Source organism: Colobus angolensis, unplaced genomic scaffold (assembly GCF_000951035.1).
Source record: "Colobus angolensis palliatus isolate OR3802 unplaced genomic scaffold, Cang.pa_1.0 Scaffold71, whole genome shotgun sequence".
Lineage (NCBI taxonomy): Eukaryota > Metazoa > Chordata > Mammalia > Primates > Cercopithecidae > Colobus > Colobus angolensis.
Window position 1 is genome coordinate 1403578 of NW_012120821.1, and position 20390 is coordinate 1423967.

General features: G+C 37.0%; 1 protein-coding gene across 5 annotated transcripts in view; it reads left to right on the top strand.

The window, feature by feature from the left end:
* Nucleotides 1-20390, top strand: part of CORIN (corin, serine peptidase) — a 266093-nt gene that overhangs the window by 103974 nt on the left and 141729 nt on the right. For all 5 annotated transcript variants that reach the window (XM_011927324.1, XM_011927327.1, XM_011927328.1 and 2 more), the window contains one exon: nt 17807-17988. In XM_011927324.1, the coding sequence (XP_011782714.1) occupies nt 17807-17988 (182 nt within the window). The remainder of the gene's footprint in view (nt 1-17806; nt 17989-20390) is intronic.

Genomic DNA, 20390 nt, shown 5'->3' on the forward strand with positions numbered 1-20390 from the left:
CCCACTTTTTGAGGGGGTTGTTTGTTTCTTTCTTGTATATTTGTTTGAGTTCTTTGTAGATTCTGGATATTAGCCCTTTGTCAGATGAGTAGATTGCAAAGATTTTCTCCCATTCTGTAGGTTGCCTGTTGACTCTGATGGTAGTTTCAATGTCTATTCAGGTTTTTTTTTTTTGCCCATTTTATCATCAGGTGGTTTGTTTCCTTGCTACTGAGGTGTTTGAGTTCCTTATGTATTTTGGATATTAACCCTTTATCAGATGTACAGCTTGCAAGTATTTTCTCCCATTCCATAGGTTGTCTCTTCACTCTGTTATTTCCTTTGCTGTGCAGAAGCTTTTAGTTTGATAACATCTCATTTTTCTACTTTTGTTTTTGATGCTTGATCTTTTGGCATCATTTCCCAAAAATCATTAAGCAGGCTATAGGTTCCCCCTATATTTTCTTTTAGTAGTTTCATAGTTTGGGCCCTTACATTTAAGTCTTTAACCCATTTTGAGTTCATTTTTGCATATCCTATGCAATAAGAGTCTAATTTCATTCTTCCGCATGTTGATAGGCAGTTTCCCCAACACCATTTATTGACTGTCTCTTCTCCATTGCATGAAATGATTGTCCTTTCTCCATTATGTGTTCTTGGCATGTTTGTCAAAAACTAGCTTGCTCTACAGGCATGGATTTATTTATGGGATCTCAATTCCATTCCATTGGTCTATGCGATTGTTTTTATACCAATACCATACTGTTTCAGTTACTATGTGTATTATTCCAGTCTCACACTGCTATAAAGGACTGCACGAGGCTGGGTAATTTACAAATGAAGGAGGTTTAATTGACTCACAGTTCTGCATGTCTGGGAAGGCCTCACGAAACATAATGGTAGAAGGGGAAGCAAACACGTCCTTCTTCATATGATGGCAGGAAGGAGAAGTTCCAAGCAAAACGGGGAAAAACCCCTTATAAAACCATCAGATTTCATGAGAACTCACTCACTATCACAAGAACAGCAACATGGGGGTAACTGCCCCCATGATTCAATTACCTTCCACTGGATGCTTCCTATGACAAATGGGGATTATGGAAACTACAATTCAAGATGAGATTTGGGTGGGGACACAGCCAAACCATATCACTATGTTTTGTAGTATATTTTGAAGTTAGGTAGTGTGATGCCTCTAGCTTTTTTTTTTTGACCAGGCTTGTTTTGGCTATTTTGTCTTTTGTGGTTCCATGCAAATTTGGGGATTGTATTTTCTGTTTCTGTGAAAAATATCATTGATATTTTCATAGGAATTGCATTGACTCTAGATCACTTGGGTAGTATGGACGTATTAACAATATGAATTTTTCTAACCATGAACATCCATATCTTTCCACTTATTTGTGCCTTCTTCAATATTTTTCAATGTTTATAGTTATTAGTGTAGAGATCTTTCACTACCTTATTTATTCCAAAGTGTTTTTTGTAGCTATTGTAAGCGGGATTGGATTTTTAAAATACATTTTTCAAGCTGGGTGTGGTGGCTCACACCTGTAATTCCAGCACTTTGGGAGACCAAGGTGGGCAGATCACGAGGTCAGGAGATTGAGACCATCTGGCAAACACGGTGAAACCCTGTCTCTACTAAAAATACAAAAAATTAGCTGGGCACAGTGGCACGTGCCTGTAGTCCCAGCTACTTGGGAGGCTGAGGCAGGAGAATGGCATGAACCCGGGAGGCGGAGCTTGCAGTGAGCTGAGATTGCGCCACTGCACTTCAGCCTGGACGACAGAGCGAGACTGTCTCAAATATATATATAATATATACATATCTAATATATATAATATATAATATATATTATATATAGTACATAATATATATATTTTTCAGTTTACTGTGTGTGTATAGAAACCCTACTGATTTTTTCGTTGATTTTTGTATTCTGCTACTTTACTGTATTTGTTTATAGATCTAACAGATTTTTTGTGTGTGTATGTGTGTGTGTGTGCATGTGTAGTCTTTAGGGCTTTCTTTAAGGTTTTCTATATATGTAAGGTCAGTGTTTTCTGCAAACAGGGACAAGTTAACTTCTTTCTTTCCAGTTTGGATGGCTTTTATTTCCTTCTCTTGCCTAATTGCTCTAACCAGGATTTCTAGTGCTATGTTGTATAAATGTAATGAGAGTGGGTATCCTTGTCTTATTTCAGATCTTAGAGGAAAACTTTTAAATTTTGTATATTGAGTACGATGTTAACAGCTTTATTATGTTGAGGTACTTTCCTTCTAAATCTAATTTGTTGAGTATTTTTGTCATGAATAAATGTTGAATTTTGTCAAATGCTTTTCCTGCATCTGTTGAGGTGATCATATGTTTTTGTCCTTCATTCTGTTAATATGATGTATCATGTTTATTGATTTGGTTATGTTGGGCCATCCTTTCATACCTGTGATGAATCCCATTTGATCATGGTGAATGATCTTTTTAATGTGCGTTTGAGCTTTGTTTGATAGTATTTTGCTGAGGATTTTTGCATCAATGTTCATTAGGGATATTGGCCTGCAGTTTTTTGTTTGTTTGTTTGTTTTTGTCTTGCTTTTATCTGGTTTTGATGTCAGAATAATGAGTTTGGAGGCATTCTCTCCTATTCAATTTTTTGGAAGAGTTTAAGAAGAGTTGGTATTAGCTCTTCTTTAAATGTTTCATAGAATTTAGCAGTGAAGCCATCAGGTCCTGGGCTTTTCTTTGATGGGAGACTTTTATTACTAATTCAGTCTCCATACTCCTTATTAGTCTGTTAATAGTTTCTGCTTCTTCATAATTTAATCTTGGTGGGTTGTACATGTCAAAGAGTCTATTCATTTCTTCTAGGTTATCTAATTCATTGGCATATAATTGTCATACTAGTCTTCATGGTCCTTTGTATTTCTGTGGCATCAGTTGTACTGTCCCCTTTGAATTGCATTTTGAAGTGCAAATAAATTCCATGTTATTTGTACTGATTTAATTAATCTATAAAATATGCCCAAAATAGGGAAAAAGCATTTATTATTTTAACTGGAAAAAGCCTGCATTGCTATAGTGTTGAGGTAGGATAAAAACAGTAGATTCTGAATTGCAGAAGTAACTAAAGAACTGTTACCCAGTGGCATTCAGGAAAATGTTTTGTTGTAAACTATCAGTTGCAGGTGTTTTCACAGTATGAAGAGAGAGAAGAGCTGTTAGGCTTTTCCCATGAATGAAGATATGGGGTGGTAGTGAAGAGGCCCTTTATGTTCCTAGATTGCAGTAGTATAATACGGTGGTTGTGAGCATATCCTAGGGCTGCCATAGCAAATGACTACAAAATCTGGGTGGCTTAAACACAGACATTTATTCTCTTCCAGCTTTGGAGGCTTGAATTCCAAAGTCTGGCAAGGCCATCCCCTTCTTCTGGGGCTCCAGAAAGAATTCATTTCCTTCCTTTGCCAGCTTCTGGTGGTTTCAGATGTGCTTTGACTTATGGCCAAATCGCTCTTGCTTTGTCTTTGCCTTCACATGGTGTTCTCCTCTGTATGTCTGTGTCTTCTCCTCTTTTGTCTCTCATATAGACATTTGTCATTGAATTTAGTGGCCACCCATACAATCCAAGATGACATCTTCATCTCAAGATTCTTATTACATCCACAAAGACCTTTTCTCCAAATAAGATAATATTCACAGTTTCCAGGAGTTAGGACATGAACATATTTTTGGGAGACCACCATTCAACACACAGTAGTGGTTCAGAAAGCAAGCTCTGAAGGCAAATGCAGCAGCCCCCTCTTATGTGATATGGATATAGTAGTGGTATTTACTTTACAAAGTTAGTATGAGGATTAAGTAATAAAGCATGCTTGGAACAGTGCCTGGCTCTTACGAAGAAACATCATCAACAGTTATAAAATACTAGATTGAAAAGGACAGGTAGTACTAGTGAAATATGAAGGTATTCATTAATAATTATTAACTAATTATAAGGTATTAATTACTATGAAAATATTAATTTATCATTTGTTAATTATTAATAAATGAGCATTCCTGACATAGTCTAAGTATTACTTATTAATTATATTATTAATTTTCAGTTACTTATTAATATTATTTATTAATAAAATAAGTATTGCTAACTTATGGTAAGTATTCTAAGTATTGAAGGATTGCAAAGAATGTAGAATACTATATGGATTAACACAAAACTAGGTAGACTACATAGGGCTTCTGGAGCTAGATGTCAGTTCCATTTCTGCTTAATTTTTCATAATTTCACTTACATCTCTTTGCTTTAATTTCTCTATAGGCTCTTGTATACATATAAATAAGATAATAAAATAAAGTTCATTCAGGTTCCAGGAGTCTCTAAATTCATTTCGATCATTATCCTGATTGTAATTCAATCTCTACTTGAATATTGTAAAATTTTACTTCAGCTACTTACAATTTTCAGGGCACTTTTAGGTACAATTTGCTTTTCCCCTGACCTGATAAGTGTGCTAATACGGTAATTTTTTACTTTCTATTTTAATGGAAAATGATATCCATTATTATGTTAATTTTCAAGTATCCTTTGGGGACTTATTTTATTTTTTATTATTGCATTTATTATTATTATTTTTTGAGGCAGAGTCTCACTCTCTTGCTAAGGCTGGAGTGCGATCTTGGCTCACTGCAACCTCCACCTCCTAGGTTCAAGCAATTCTCCCTGCCTCAGCCTCCTGAGTAGCTGGGATTACAGGTGCCCACCACCGTGCCTGGCTAATTTTTGTATTTTTAGTAGAGATGAGGTTTCACCACAATATCCGGGCTTGTCTCGAATTCCTGACCTCAAGTGATCCACCCATCTCAGCCTCCCAAAGTGGTGGGATTACAGCTGTGAGCCACCACTCCCAGCCTTGCATTTCTTATTATATTTAATTTTATAATTGCACTTTCAGACCAATGCTTCTTGCTGTCACTTAGTGTATGTGTGGGATCTGCAAGCTAAATTTTAATAAGCAAAGTGAGTTCAGAGAAGTAAAATGTATTATAAAAAAAAATTCTAACATCAAATATAGTTTTCTTTTGTATTTCATTATTTTGGATCATTCATCATACTAATTTCCTCTGCTGACCAAATAATGAAGATTTGCTTGTGTTTCATCCTAGCGACAATACCTACTTAATACTATTTAAAACTTAATTTAAAAGTATTGTAATGGTATGTGTAAATATAATTTATAATTTTTAACCTGATTCCTTTGAGACCTCAGATTCTCATCAACTATTGTGTATGTTATAACAATGAGCTTTGACAGTTTCTCCTTTAGACTGTGTCTGCTTTTAATAAATGTACATACCATATACTGCAAAACAGGCTAATTGAAATGGAGGAGACCTAGCAGATTGTCTCTAGCTTGCTTATATGTTCCAATACATTGCAGATATATTCCATGCTCCTGAAATGAGATTTTAACTTTAAGAATTTGATGTGTCAGTTATTTATTTTTCCCTCTGACATATTGATTTGCCACTAGGTCCTAAACAAATATTCTTAATATCTAGAGCAATTATATAAAAAATTTACGTAGCAACATGACTGAGATTAAAAATTTCACCTGAAGCATGGGAACTACATGTTTTCTGTCGTGTATTCAATTTTCCATAGTATACTACAGTTTTCTTTAGTGTACTTAATCCTTGTAGGTTTTCAGTGAGAACCAAATGAGTTTCCTCAAATGAGCTTCTTGAAAAACACCATACTGTTACCCAAGTTTTATATTATGTGTGTTCACTGAAGATTAAAGAATTTCATCTGGCAACTGCAGAGAATGTGCTTGAAAGTTTGGGGGCAGATTACATTTGATTCAAAGCATAGCTCTGTCCATTGCCAGTTTTAAGTCCCTGCCATAGTTTCTGAAGCCCTTTTTGCTTCTCTAGTGTCATAGACCTGGCTCCAGTTGCAGTGACCTTCCTTTCTACCTCTCAAAAATGCCAACCTCTTTCTAGCTTCCTTTGCGTATAATGTTCCTTTTACCTGGTAGCATCTTTCTCCTCGCACTAAGCCCTCTTTTCAGAAGACATCTCTGCAGAGAAATCTCTGATCATACTCAATAGGGCCTGTTATCTTTCACCATGGCACAGTTATATCCCCTTTTGCCTGTTTATTGCCTCTCTTACTTTATAAGCTCCACAGTGGCAGAGAACTTGTTGACTTTGCACACCATTGTATACCCATTGTTCAGAACACTGCCCAGCACATAGCAGGTGCTCATTAAATATTTAAGTAAAGGAATAAATGAACTCTTCAATCAAGGAATCCTCCTAAATGTCTAGGTTAATGAGAGTTCAAAATATGTTGACTATAGTTGTACTACACTTTTTCTATAATTTATATGTTCCTAAAATTTTTGCTTAAATCAAATTTTGTATATATTTTAAAGGAATTGAAACTTTAAGGTGACTTGGATAATATTTCCAGAGATAATTTAGCTTCTTTCTGAAGCTCCTGAGCTTCTTTTTAAAATCAGGCAACACTGATGATCTGGTTGGCAGAATAACCAGCTAAAAGATATTACATTAACTCTCACTTCTCCATCACTGTTAAAATCCTGGACCTAATGGATAAGGAATCACTAGATTGTGCCTGAAGACTGGCTTGGCAGCTCTGTGCTTCTTCTTAATATTAACTCATATGTACTCAGTTAAAAAGACTTTCTAATTGAAAATTTTAGCATTAAAGTTTATATAAAGAACAGAAAGAAAACAACAATAAAATGTCAAGAGGATACTGATGAGAATAGCGATTGAGAATCTGTTCATGTGAAGAATCCTTGAGGGAACTGGGGGTGTGAACCTCTGAGGGCGCACCATGGCCATTCTCAAATGTTTCTGGGCCATGAGATGGAAGGCGGAGCATACTTTTTCTGTGTTCTTCCATAGGGCAAACATATTAATAGAACTAGTAATTGAAAGTCATTGAGGAGTAAATTCCTACTTAGCTAAAGGAAGAATTTTATGGATAATAAACTTGTGTAAATATAGAATTGTCATCTCAGGAAATGGTGAGTTTGCTATTACTGGAGGTATTTAAACCGACTGATGAGAATTTACTGGAGACACTGGGCTAAGGAATCCAGCATCCTAAGGTTAATTGGTTTTTCATTGGGTTGAGAGGCAGGTCCATTTACAGTTGCCCAAGGCACTGATGAATAAGGAACTCTAAAAACTCATGAAAGAAGATGAAGAAAATTAAATTTGGCATAGGTTTTCTCAAAAACACTCTTTTTTTTTTTTTTTTTTGAGGCGGAGTCTCGCTCTGTCGCCCGGACTGGAGTGCAGTGGCCGGATCTCAGCTCACTGCAAGCTCCACCTCCCGGGTTTACGCCATTCTCCTGCCTCAGCCTCCAGAGTAGCTGGGACTACAGGCGCCCACCACCTCGCCTGGCTAGTTTTTGTATTTTTAGTAGAGACGGGGTTTCACCGTGTTAGCCAGGATGGTCTCGATCTCCTGACCTCGTGATCCGCCCGTCTCGGCCTCCCAAAGTGCTGGGATTACAGGCTTGAGCCACCGCGCCCGGCAAAAAACACTCTTATGTTTGCTTTGAAATACTAATCAGAGAATCTTCTTGAAGGTTTTGGGGGGCATGGTGTTGACATATGATGGATCATATCCAGTAGCAACAACTGGCCACCTAACTGCCTTCAGAAAGAATGGGCCAAGTTAACTGCAGGACTTCTGATTTACTAAGTTGAGTTTGCAAATTGGGACCCTGGTACCTAAAGTCCTGTTTCTCTTCAATGCGAATCTCAGTTTCTCACCCAAATAAATATTAAACAACTATTTAAAGGGTATCACCCTGGGGAGGAGCTATGTCATCTGCTTGACCCCTCTGTGTCTTGGGTGGATTGGTCTTTGCTTAAACAGTTCATGGTAGAAAATAGAATTTCAGGCTCTAGGTGTTAAGTTACGTATATCCCAAATTGTTTCACATTTGGGAATAAATGGAAACATTAAGGACTTAAATATTTTCATATTTATAGTTTTTTAAAATGTATATGGATCAGTAGTCAAGCAAAAAGGATGAGCATTGTTGCTGTTACCAAAGAAATATTCTGAAAGTCATCTGCTGCTTACTTTCCTGAATTTATCTGCTAACCTGGAAACAGCAGTCAGGTACATGAGTTCTGGCAACCTGGCTGTTTAGGTGGCTGGTTGTAGCAAAGTTCCCTTTTCAACATCATACAACACTGGTGACTTAGTTGCTTTTTTGGCATTATATATAAAATATGAAGTGATAGATGAGGTTTCATTTTATGAGCCAAAATGGCTCAAAGCATAGGTAAGATACTGTCATGTAATTCTGATTACTTTCATTTTACAAAGATGTAAAGCTAGAGAATCAGGCCATGACAGATAAAATATATCTAAAAATGCCTTGTCATGTTACTGACAGTGTCACAAGCACACACATTTCATCAAGCTCTGTGCAGTACCTTTCTCCTCAATAATTCATTGGTATTATGTGTTGGGGGAAGTCAGGGACCCCAAATGGAGGGACCAGCTGGAGCTGTGGCAGAGAAACATAAATTGTGAAGATTTCATTGACATTTATCAGTTCCCAAATAATGCTCTCATAATTTCTTATGCCTATTTTACTTTAATCTCTTAATCCTGTTATCTTCTTAAGCTGAGAATGTATGTCACCTCAGGACCACTATTGTAAAAATTGATTGTAAAACGTGTGTTTGAACAATATGAAACCAGTGCACTTTGAAAAAGAACAGAATAACAGCGATTTTCAGGGAACAAGGGAAGATAACCATAATGTCTGACTGCCTGTGGGGTCAGGCAGAATAGAGCCATGTTTTTCTTCTTGCAGAGAGCCTATAAATGGACATGCAAATAGAAGAGATATCACTGAATTCTTTTCCCAGCAAGGAATATTAATAATTAATACCCTGGGGAAGGAATGCATTCCTAGGGGGAGGTCTATAAATGGCCATCTGGGAGTGTCTGTCTTATGTGGTTGGGATAAGGACTGAAATATGCCCTGGTCTCCTGCAGTACCCTCAAGGTTTTTAGGGTGGGGAAAAGATCCTGCCCTGGTAAAATTGAGGTCAGACCAGTTTTCTGCTCTCGAAACCTGTTTCCTGTTGTTTAAGATGCTTATCAATACAGTATGCGCACAGCTGAACATAGACCCTCATCAGTAATTCTAATTTTGCCCTTTGTCTTGTGATCTTTATTGCCCTTTAAAGCATGTGATCTTTGTGACCTACTCCATGTTTTTATACCCCCTCCCCTTTTAAAGTCCTTAATAAAAACCTGCTGGTTTTGCAGCTCAGGGGGTACTACAGATCACGGACCTACAGATATGTGATGTCACCCCTGGAGGCCCAGCTGTAAAATTCCTCTCTTTGTACTCTTTCTCTTTATTTCTTAGACCAGCTGACTCTTAGGGAAAATAGAAAGAACCTACGTTGAAATATTGGGGGTGGGTTCCCCTGAGAATTATGTGGCTCTGATTAGAATCTATAAATAATACTCGTTATTCATTTGAATATCCATATTTATGGCACCATTTTATAATGTGTAAAGAAAATCAAAACAGCTGCAAAATAATTAAACAATTGCACATTTCTTCTGTGATCTGTTAATCTCTCATCCCCTGGGCCCTGGTAAGTATGCCAGATATTAATGAGAATCAGGAATGTGTTGGTTAAAAGAGAATGGAATTTTATATTCTCTTTCAGAGTGGCTGTGTCATTTTTACATTATTCATGCCCATCTTAATTCAAACTGTGTTTATCTGTTAGTATTTTCTAAGTTTCTCTATTTTAAGAGTGACACACTACTATTGGCATAACAAACAAGACCCTCAGTCTGTGTAGGCTTTTCATTTATGACAGTTTTACTGACATTTAACTTACATGGGTATTATTTAAAGGTTGAATAGTGCATGTAGAACCTGCTGACCTGAAGTGGAGGAGACCTCGTGGGCAGGTAATGTGAGCTTTTGTATACCCCACTAAGTTGGGAGTTAAGTTCCCCTCCCAACTTTGCTACTGACAGCTTTATCTCAGACAGGAATCACCTCTGCATGTGATTCACTTACTTATTCAACAGATAATTGTGGAGTGCTGACTGTGCACAGCAGTGCTAGAGCTGCAGATGAAATAAACAAATATCCTTGGCTTCACAGAGCTTATGTCATGTCGGTGAGAGATAGGCGGTAAGCAAATAAATAGACAGATAATAAATATTCATTTAGCGGATAGTGATAAGTGCAATGAAAATAGCAAAGCAGGGGAATGGAGAGCTTTGGGAGGGTGGGAGTATGGTGATAAGAGGTGCAATTTTAGGCAATGTTGCTCAGGAAAACTTACTGCAAAGCTTACATTTGATCCATGAGGATCTGGAAGTCTGGGAGATGAGGGAGAGCCAGATATACTGAGCATCATGTCGTAATTGATTGAAGTGGAAAAAGAGGTCATGATGGGATCAGTACTGCAAGCAGTTACTGTTGCCAAGGTAAGGAGTGTTAGTCGGGGGGAGCTGATGTGAGGGAGGGATAGAGGGTCTTACTGGGAACTAGCTCTATCTCAGCTCCTGGTATCAGTTTATTCAACAAAGATACCCGGAAAATTATCAATTTATTCCTTTAGCAAACACTTATTGGTGCCTATAATGTGCCAGGCACACTGCTAGATGCTGGGTTATGGAAATGAATAAAACATACTACTGTCTTCAAGAGACTCAGCATAATAGAGGACCAGACATAAACACAATTAAATTGCTGTAAAATGTGATCAGTTTACAAGGCGTGGAGCTAACACAGAGAAAGGGGAGGAATTCATCTTATCTGGCATTATTAGGGAAGGCTACTAGCAGGGAGGAGGTAACTGCTGAAATTAATTTTGGAGGAAGAAGAAAAATTTGCCATGTAAACAAGGTGGGGGAAAAAGGCAATTCAGGTGGAGTGACAGCCAGATGCACCGTGTATTAGAGAGAGTACAGCTGGCTTAAGTTTTCTAGAAAATAAAATGGGAGAGAAGGGAAAATGGATTTGAAAGATTTTTAGGAAGTAATATTGGCGGTATTTAGTGATTATTTGCGTATGAATGGCTAAGTTGACTGGAAGGCAAAGGCTTTTGGACTTGGAGACTTAGATGATATTACCACCAAAAAAATAGTGCATATGTAGTCAAATGCTCTACCCCTGAGCTATACTCCCCGAAAAAATAATGTATATGAAGGAGGAGTGGTAGAAGTGGTGGAGAAGGAGTTAATATTGAGATCATTTCTTATGTTGATTCAAGAAGTTCATGGCAGTAATTTTCTTTTGAGTGGAAATGAAAACAACTTTCCTTCTGTAGTAGATAATGTGATTTAGACTTTTATTCAGTGGTGTGCTGGTAAATTGGATCCCTGAGAAAGAAAAAAACAAACTAACAACAAAACCATTATTTGTAGAATCTGCTGATTCTTGTGGTGTAAACACTCCTACCAGATGTCAAGCTAATCATAGTTTATCTGCTCACACGCCACTGTGTTTCATCCCTTGACAAGTATTTGCTGAGCTTTCACTAGGTGCAAAGCATGCAGCTTTGTGCTGGCTGTTTCTTATTTACTTCTCCATATCTACTTTCCACTCTCTTCCATCCCAACTCTTCCCAGGAGAGACTGCTTTAACAGTGGCTACTTTCTAGCTTCCTGTTGGATTCAACCAGTGGAAGCCACCAGCATGAGATCAGAGTGTGGGAGGATAGGCAGTTTGGGTAGTGATCCCCTGGCTGTCTTTCTGCCAGGTTACATGGGTTGACTGCAGCCCACTCACTGGAAGAGGCCACAACCCCTATCAAGCAGCCTTCCCCATACAACTATCTCCAAGTTCCAGAAAATTCTCTTTCCCCTTGTCTCTTAAACCTAGAGTGCTAACAGCTCCCTGCAGCAGCCTACTATACTACCCCATGTTGGTTTATCTAAACCCTGCCTGTACCTTTTCATTCTGTAGGAGATCAGAGCCCTTTAAGAAAAAGAATGACACACTCCTGGATTTTAGAGTCAGACCAATGTGACCAAAAAATACCCTAACTGCTTGAATTATTTATCTTCTGATGGGAGACAATGACACATGTAAAAATTCCCTTGCACAGCTTTCCATCCCCACATTTAGTGGAGTAGAAACCAAAGAAGCCTCTTTCCTGTTTCTCTCATACCCTACTAAGCCTAACCTCTTATATGGTCTCTTGAGGTCACAGAATATGCTGACATAGGAAGCCAATGCTGTTCGCTTATCATAGAGAGAACAAGCCATCTATTATTATTTGGGTTTTCCAGTAGTGTTGTCGTTTGTTGATTTATGTTCCTGTGTTATCTGTTGCTCATGGATTGTGCAAGGAGTTCAGATAAGCAAGATATTTGGGAGCACTAGGCTGGAGTCACAGTATTTGGCTATGAAATCTGTTTAGGCTTCAATTTCCTCATAATGCAAAAGGAGAAAATGGGAGTAGATTATCTTGGAAGATCCTTCCAGCATTAACATTCTCTTCACGACTAAGTAAGGTCTGCAGCTCTGGGAGCTGCCTGTGACTGATTTTGTGAGTATTTTTCACTGAACAGCTCAGCATAACAAAGACAAATTTAGGAATGTATTTTTAAAAAGATTATTGTGTGAGTCTTGTCAATGAATAGGACATCAAACTCAGTAGCATGCCTTTGACAATGTGATGTGTTAAGAAAAGTGTTTTAGTTATATATTGCAAACTGCCGTAAACCTATCAGCTTAAAGCAATACACTTATATTATTACACAGTTGCTGTTGGTCAGAAATCTGGGAGTGGCCCAGCCAGGTCCTCTGCTTTAGGGTCTGTCATATAGGTGAAATAAAGATATTGGCAGGGTTGGGGTCTTACCTGAAGGCTTGACTTGGGAAGGATCAACTTCCAAGCTCATGTGATTCTTGGAAGGACTTAGCTCATGTGATTCTTGGGAGAACTTCAGTTCCTTAAAGGCTTTGGTTGGAGGGTCTTAGTTCCTAGCTGTCTATTAGCCAGAGTCAACCTTCAGGTCCTTGCCATGTGGGTCTCCTCAATATGACATGTTGCTTCATCAAAGCCAGTAAGGGAGAGAGTCTGTTAGCAAGACAGAAGTCATAATCTTATGTAGACTAATGATGAAATTGACATTCCATTACCTTCTGTTGACTGGGAGCAAATCACTCAGGCAACCTACATGCCAGAGGAGGGGATTAAACAGGGCATGAATACCAGGAAGCAGAGATCATTGGGGCCATCTTAAAGTCCACCTGTCACAAAGATTCTGTTTTTTTTTTTTTCTTTTCCTCTCATGAAAAAAGAGTTTTAAATTCTGAGTTTCCTAATATATTTAAAGATTAGCTTATTTGCCAAAAGTAAAAAGTGACAATTAAATGCAATGTGGGATCCTAAATGGAGATCCTGGCAAAATTCAAATAGGGTCCTTAGTTTAGTTAAAGGTATTGTATCAATGCTAATTTCTTGGTTCTAATATAGTTATGTAAGATGTTTACCTTAGGGGAGTCTGGATGAAGGATATATGGAAACTTTCTGTACTATTTTTATAACTTTTCTGTAAGTCTAACAGTAGTTCAAAATAAAAAGTTAAGAGAAAAGTGATTTATAAAACTTAAAAATCCATTAACCATATAAGCCTGCCTTGTGGCTGACTTATTTCATAATTCAAACGTTATGTCCTTATCAGAACTTGTTTTTTGCAGATAAAATGTATATACTAATTTGTGTATATACTATAACAAAATTATTTGAAGGTAAATTCTCTAATATTTTTATAGATAAATTGTACAGTTTTTGGTAGATAAATAATTTTACAACACCCTTCCTAGTGAAAACACCATAAAAACTTCACTGTGACTATATAGTAGTATTATTTATACAGTTATCAAATGTTTGAACAAATAATTATAGAGGAGGTATAAGAGCTTTCTGCTTTAACTTTAGTTGAAATGTACTAGGTATTTTTGCACAACACCAAATGCACTTCAGACATCAATTTAAAATAAGCATTCTTTCTAAAATAGTTTTTAGATAGCTAAAGTGGACTCCTTCCCTGTGTAGAGCACTGTTTTAAAGTCATCAATCTGTTTGTTGCTTGGATATGGACACATATTCCAAAATAATGTGGCCTGTCTCACCACACTGTTCTATGTGATGAAAAGCAAAATGCTTCAACCTTCCATAAGCAGTTGAATTTTATGCAATGCAAGAACAAATGACTCCTCATTTTGCTCACTGTTTGAAAGTGTTGCTAGTTATTAATACCCCATCACTATTTCACATATATCCTGGTCCAGCAATTTAAAGCTTATGGGTCTCAGTTGGTTACACCTCTTAAGAGAACTATTTGGAAACACTGTAGACATTTTTCTTAGGCCCTATTTTTAGAATAGAGGACCTAATGATATTTTAATGTCTCTACATATTCCCAGAACAAATCTTGAGAAAAATGCCTGTTGCCTTTTGAAATTTAGCAAAGCTGGTGGGATTACCAGTGCTCCTCTGAGAAACATTGCCTTAAAGAATGAATTTTGACTTACAGAATGTTAGCAGTAAAAGGACTATGAAAAATGATCCAAACTGCAGCTCTTCCAAAATCCTCATTTTTCAAATGAGGAAACTGAGTTTTAGCATGAGTGAGCTATTGGCCCAAGATTCAGCAGTGGAGGAGTGGCCATGTGAAAGTTGCAAGGTGGTAGACTGAGGCTTTCCTGTAGAAAATGACCACTGTAAGAGTCAATGACAATGATTCCATTCCTGAATTAGAGACTTAACTTTAGAACTTGAAAACAATCTACTGGCCTCCTGCATGAAACTTCATTTTTGTTACCCTAGAAGATTCTAAGAAAAGATGTAGAATGATTAAAAAAAAATAAAATAAAATAAGTCAGTTCAGAAATGAGGAAAGGTCCAGGAACCACTTGGGAGAATTGGGCTCCAGAGTGTTATTCAGTTTGCAGACATCTTTCTCATCTTCAAAAAATGTTGAATGTTTTTTCCCCTTTAAATGGTATCTGGAGTTTCATCAGTTAGAGATCCATTACTCCAGTAAGCAGTCTTCTTTTAATGATGCAAAAATCTCTGGGAGGGTTAAATGTTCATTTATTATTATGCATTATTCTGTGTTTTTTTCATCTATTTTCTTATTTGAAAGCCTAATTGAGATTAGCTGTAATTGGGAGTGCTGTTTTGATTGAGGATAGGGAATAATATGTTTCAAGCACTCTGGCAGAGATGGCCATCTAGGTGGAGTGCTGGCATCGGGGTGATCTCAATGGCATTGGGACCCTGGGACCTTGGTCAAGAACTAGGAGGCAAAGAAGGAACAGCAATGAGAAGCCTAGCTTGTTTTATAGCTTTACTGTGGGCTGGCTCACACCTAGTGAAGAAAGCAGAAATGTATTTACCCTTTTCTTGTGTTCCTTAGCCCCTGACAAATACTGATTCAATGCACATTTGTAGGCTTTTGTAAAATGGAGATCTTACCCATAATGTATATGATGGTGCCATTCACAAAGTGCATATCAAGATTTGCACTCTCGGCTGGGTGCGGTGGCTCATGCCTGTAATCCCAGCACTTTGGGAGGCTAAGGTGGGCAGATCTCCTGAGGTCAGGGGTTTGAGACCAGCCTGGCCAACATGTCAAAACCCCGTCTCTACTAAAAGTACAAAAGTAGCCGGGCAAGGTGGCGCATTCCTGTAATCCCAGCTACTCGGGAAGCTAAGGCAGGAGAATTGCTTGAAACCAGGAGGCAGAGCTTGCAGTGAGCCTATGGTGTCACTGCAGTCCAGCCAGGGCAACAAAGCCAGGCTCCATTAAAAAAAAAAAAAAAAGATTTCCGTTGTGCTTGCAAGACATGCATTCATGAAATTAGTACTTACTTGTAGTACAGTAGTAAATAGAATAGATCCTGGGTCAACCTGCCCAAGTTCTAATCCCAGCTCTGACCCTCATTCCCTCAGTGAACTTGGACAAATGTCTTATTTTTCTGTGCTTCTGTTTCCTTATTTGTATATTGGGGATGCGTAATAACACCTATTACTCATCCTGTTCTGAGAAATCAGTGAGGTGATGCATGTGTGGCACTAAGAGCAGTGTCTGGCGAACATAATTAACTGCATGTAGTAATTTTATGTTCTCCACATTCCTTAACTGTGTATCTTAACTTTATTTGAGAAAATATATTTGCTAACTTCTCTGAGATAAGATTCAGGACAGGCAGGAAATATTGAAAAACAGTGTTATTTAAGTGATCCTTTCTTAGTCCTAGAAATATCTAACATATTTCAGGTGTCTTGTTTATACCAATAAACTTGCCTGAACGAATTCATATTTTATATGTTGAAGCTAAATCTTTCAAATACAAAACCTCTTCTTCAACATCTTCACTATTGAATTTGGTTACATATTAATGTATGTAGACAATTATATGACGATCAGTATTCTGAAAGATATTCAGTTTTAAGGTGACTTTCTGAGAGGAAGGTAAAATATTTTTATCTGAATGTTGAGTTCCCTTTTTCCGTTTTTATGTACAAAGATCTCTCCCTTAACATTATTTTACAGACCCTATTAGTTTCATTTGATCTCAATGGGTGGCATATCCCCTTAGATTTTTGTAATCTGTAGAAGTATGAATGGGGTATTGTAAATGTGCTTGTTTGATCAAGGAGTTTTAAAAGCCCAGCTATTAGGTCCTTACGAGAGAAGAGACAGGGAGAGTAGGTAGAATGTGTCCTGAAACTTGAAACACCAGGATTCTATTCCTGCTTCTGCCAGTGGGAGCTGTTTGACCTCAAATCCGTCCTAGAATGTCCCTGGAACTATCTCATATGAAGGATTTGAATAAGGTATTGTTTAAGGTTTGTTGCATATCTAATATTCTGCAATTCTGTGATATCTTATTGGCCCTACATTTGTGAAGTGTATGCTTTGGTTTAACTGAACCGGGTATTTTCTTTCCCAGTTTCCTTAAAACTATTTGAAATGCCTTTAGCAATTGACCAGCCAGGGTGAGAGATGCAGCCTTTAGCTGTAAAGTAGAAACAATTACCTGGGTCTGTAAGGAAACAAGTCCATGGCCTTGACTTTGTTAGTATCCTCTCATCCACAGAGCTGTGGATCTAGGACTGTTTGATGGCATGTCAAGTGAATAAAGATAAGCTCCAGGGGCATCATTATTCATACTATTAACAGATAATTGTTTGCATTTTTTTTTTAATTTTGCATATGACAAACTAGAAATCTGAAAAGATAAATAACTGTACAAGGTCCAAGTTGCCACTTGTCTGTATAATGTTCCTTTTCTAGGGAGACTGGGGAAGTTAATAATGGAACAGCTTACTCTCTGCTGCTACTCAGAGATGCTTGAATTTCTCAAAGGGAAGATAAAAGTACAAGAATAACATATTTTTGACCTACTTCTGCCTTTGGAATTTTGTGGGCCTTCGTTTCCATGTTAATTTTTCCCTTTTGATATTAAATAGAGCTCTTTTAGGCTGACAACTGTATATTTTAGCCCAGTAAATATTAAACAAATTATTGATGAATGCTCCTACAAGAAATAGATGGTGTAGATATAGCTATTTCTTCTAGAATCAAGACAATAGAGTGGCTAAAATCACTGTCATAGGACTGAAGGTAAGAATTTCAGTTGCTGACAATAGTAAGTATAAATTAAGATAATATCACAACACAGGGCTAATTTTAATTTCACTATTATTTCAAAACCTATTCTGTAAAGACATTAATTTTCACCTTTCTCTTTTTGTTTTAGTCGTGGACTTCTGCCCTGTAGGTCCTTCTGTGAGGCTGCCAAAGAAGGCTGTGAATCAGTCCTGGGGATGGTGAATTACTCCTGGCCGGATTTCCTCAAATGCTCCCAGTTTAGAAACCATTCTGAAAGCAGCAACGTCAGCAGAATTTGCTTCTCGCCTCACCAGGAAAATGGAAAGCAACGTAGGTGTCTGTGTTTCATTTCATTTTTAGAAGATTTTATTTGAGTATGCCATTTATACAGGAATGGATATAAATAATAAGTGTACAGTTTGATAAATTTTAACCAAGTAACAAGATCCATGTAACCAGAACCCAGATCAAGGAACAGAATATTAACAACATCCCCAGAAATGCCTTCAAGCCCCCTGCCTGTTGTATCTCACTCTTCCAAAAGAAACCTCTATCCTTACTTCTATCACCTTAGATTTGCTTACTTCTGAACTTCATATAAATGCAAATCATACAATATGTAACTTTTTAAAACCTGTCTTCATTTGCTCAGCATTATGTTCAAGAAATTAATTACATCTTCGTATTGTGGTTCATTCATTCTCATTGTTATATAGCATTCTAATATATGATTGAAACAAAATATATTTTTCCATTCCACTGTTGATGGACATTTGAGCGGTATCCAATTTTCAGCTATTATAGTGATGCTATTACAATTCTTGTGCATGTTTTTTTTTTTTTTTTTTTTCTGGAGACAGAGACTTGCTTTGCCACCCAGGCTGGAGTACAGTGGCATGATCTCAGCTCACTGCAACTTCTGCCTTTTGGGTTCAAGCAATTCTCCTGCCTCAGCCTCCCGAGTAGCTGGGATTTAGACACACGGCATCACGCCCGGGTACTTTTTGTATTTTTAGTAGAGGCACGGTTTTGCCATGTTGGCCAGGCTGGTCTTGAACTCCTTACCTCGTGATCCACCCACCTCAGCCTCCCAAAGTGTTGGGATTACAGGCATGAGCCACCATTCCTAGCCTCTTGTGCATGTCTTTAATTGAATATGGTTATATTTATTCAACAAAAAAGTTTTCTAAAGTAGTTGTACGAATTTATGCTCTTACTAGCTCCTTACGAAAGTTGCAGTTGCTCCAAATCCTTCCCAATCCTTAGCATTGTCAGTCTTTTTCATTTTAACAATTTTGATGGGAGTATTGTGAAATACCTGTCCAAATATTTTGCCTGTTTTTTGATGGTCTGTCTTTTGGGCCTAAATTTGTAGCTTTGTATGAATTCTGGATACGAGTCATCTGTTGGATATATGTATTGCGAAGATCTCATGCCCTATGGCTTGCCTTTCTACTCTTATTAGCATCTATAATGGAATAGAAGGTCTTAATTTTAATGGGTCCATATTATCAATCTTTTCTTTGGTGTCTTTTTTTCCTGTGTCTTAAGAAATGCTTGCTTACCCCCAAACATAGAAGTTTTTCTCCTATGTTTCTTCTAGAATCTTTATTGTTTTGGCATTCAGTTTTACATCTACTATAATTCTGGAATTAATTTTTGTGCATGGTGAAAGGTAAAACATAGGAATTAATTTTTTTCTATGTGTATATTCAATTGACTCACCGCCATTTAATTATTTAGCAGACAATATTTCCCTCTGCTCTGTAATATCACTGCTGCTATCAATCAAGTGAGTAATTACATGTATATCTATTTTTGAACCCTCTAATTGACAGAATAGAATTAAGACAATACCACACTATCTGGATTACTATAGTTTTATAGCATCTTTATATTGAATATTATATATCCTCTATCTTTGTTCTTCTTAAAGATTGACTATTTTTGGCCCTTTGCATTTAATACAAATTTTAAAATCACTGCATAATTTCCACAAATGCTGTTTTCGTTTTTGTTTTGTTTTTAAATTGGGACTGCATTAAATTTATAGATCAAATTCAGGAAAATTTCTTTACAACGGTGAGTTTTCCAACCATAACAATGATATACTATGGTAATACTTAAGTAAGTATTTTCAGTGAGGCATTTTAAAATTTCTCTCAATTACCTGTTGCAGGTTTAAGCATAGAGATCTTGCACATCTTCCCTTAGATTTATTTGTGGTCTCTGGTGTTTTTGATGTTATTGTAAATTATATGTTTTTAAAAATTTTCCTTTATTTTCTGTTTTTATGTATCCAAGAAATTTGATATATCACTCAACAATATTTATAGTTTGTCTGTAAATCCATTTGAATTTTCTAAGTACACAATCATGTCATCTAAAATAATGACAATTTATTTCCTTCTTTCCAGTCATTGTGCTTTCTGTTTCTTCTATGTCAGAGAGAAGGTTTTCAATATTTCACCTTTAATTATGATGTTTGGTGAAGGGATTTGAGGATACTCTTGATCAAATTAAGGAAGCTCTTTCTATTTGTAGTTTGCTAACACTTTTAAAAAAATCCTAAATGGGTTTTGAATTTTATTATTTTTTTCTATATCTATTAAGATGATGTATTGTTTTTCATATTATGCTGGTACATGTGCATAACGTGCAGGTTTGTTACATATGTATACTTGTGCCATGTTGGTGTGCTGCACCCATCAACTCATCAGCACCCATCAATT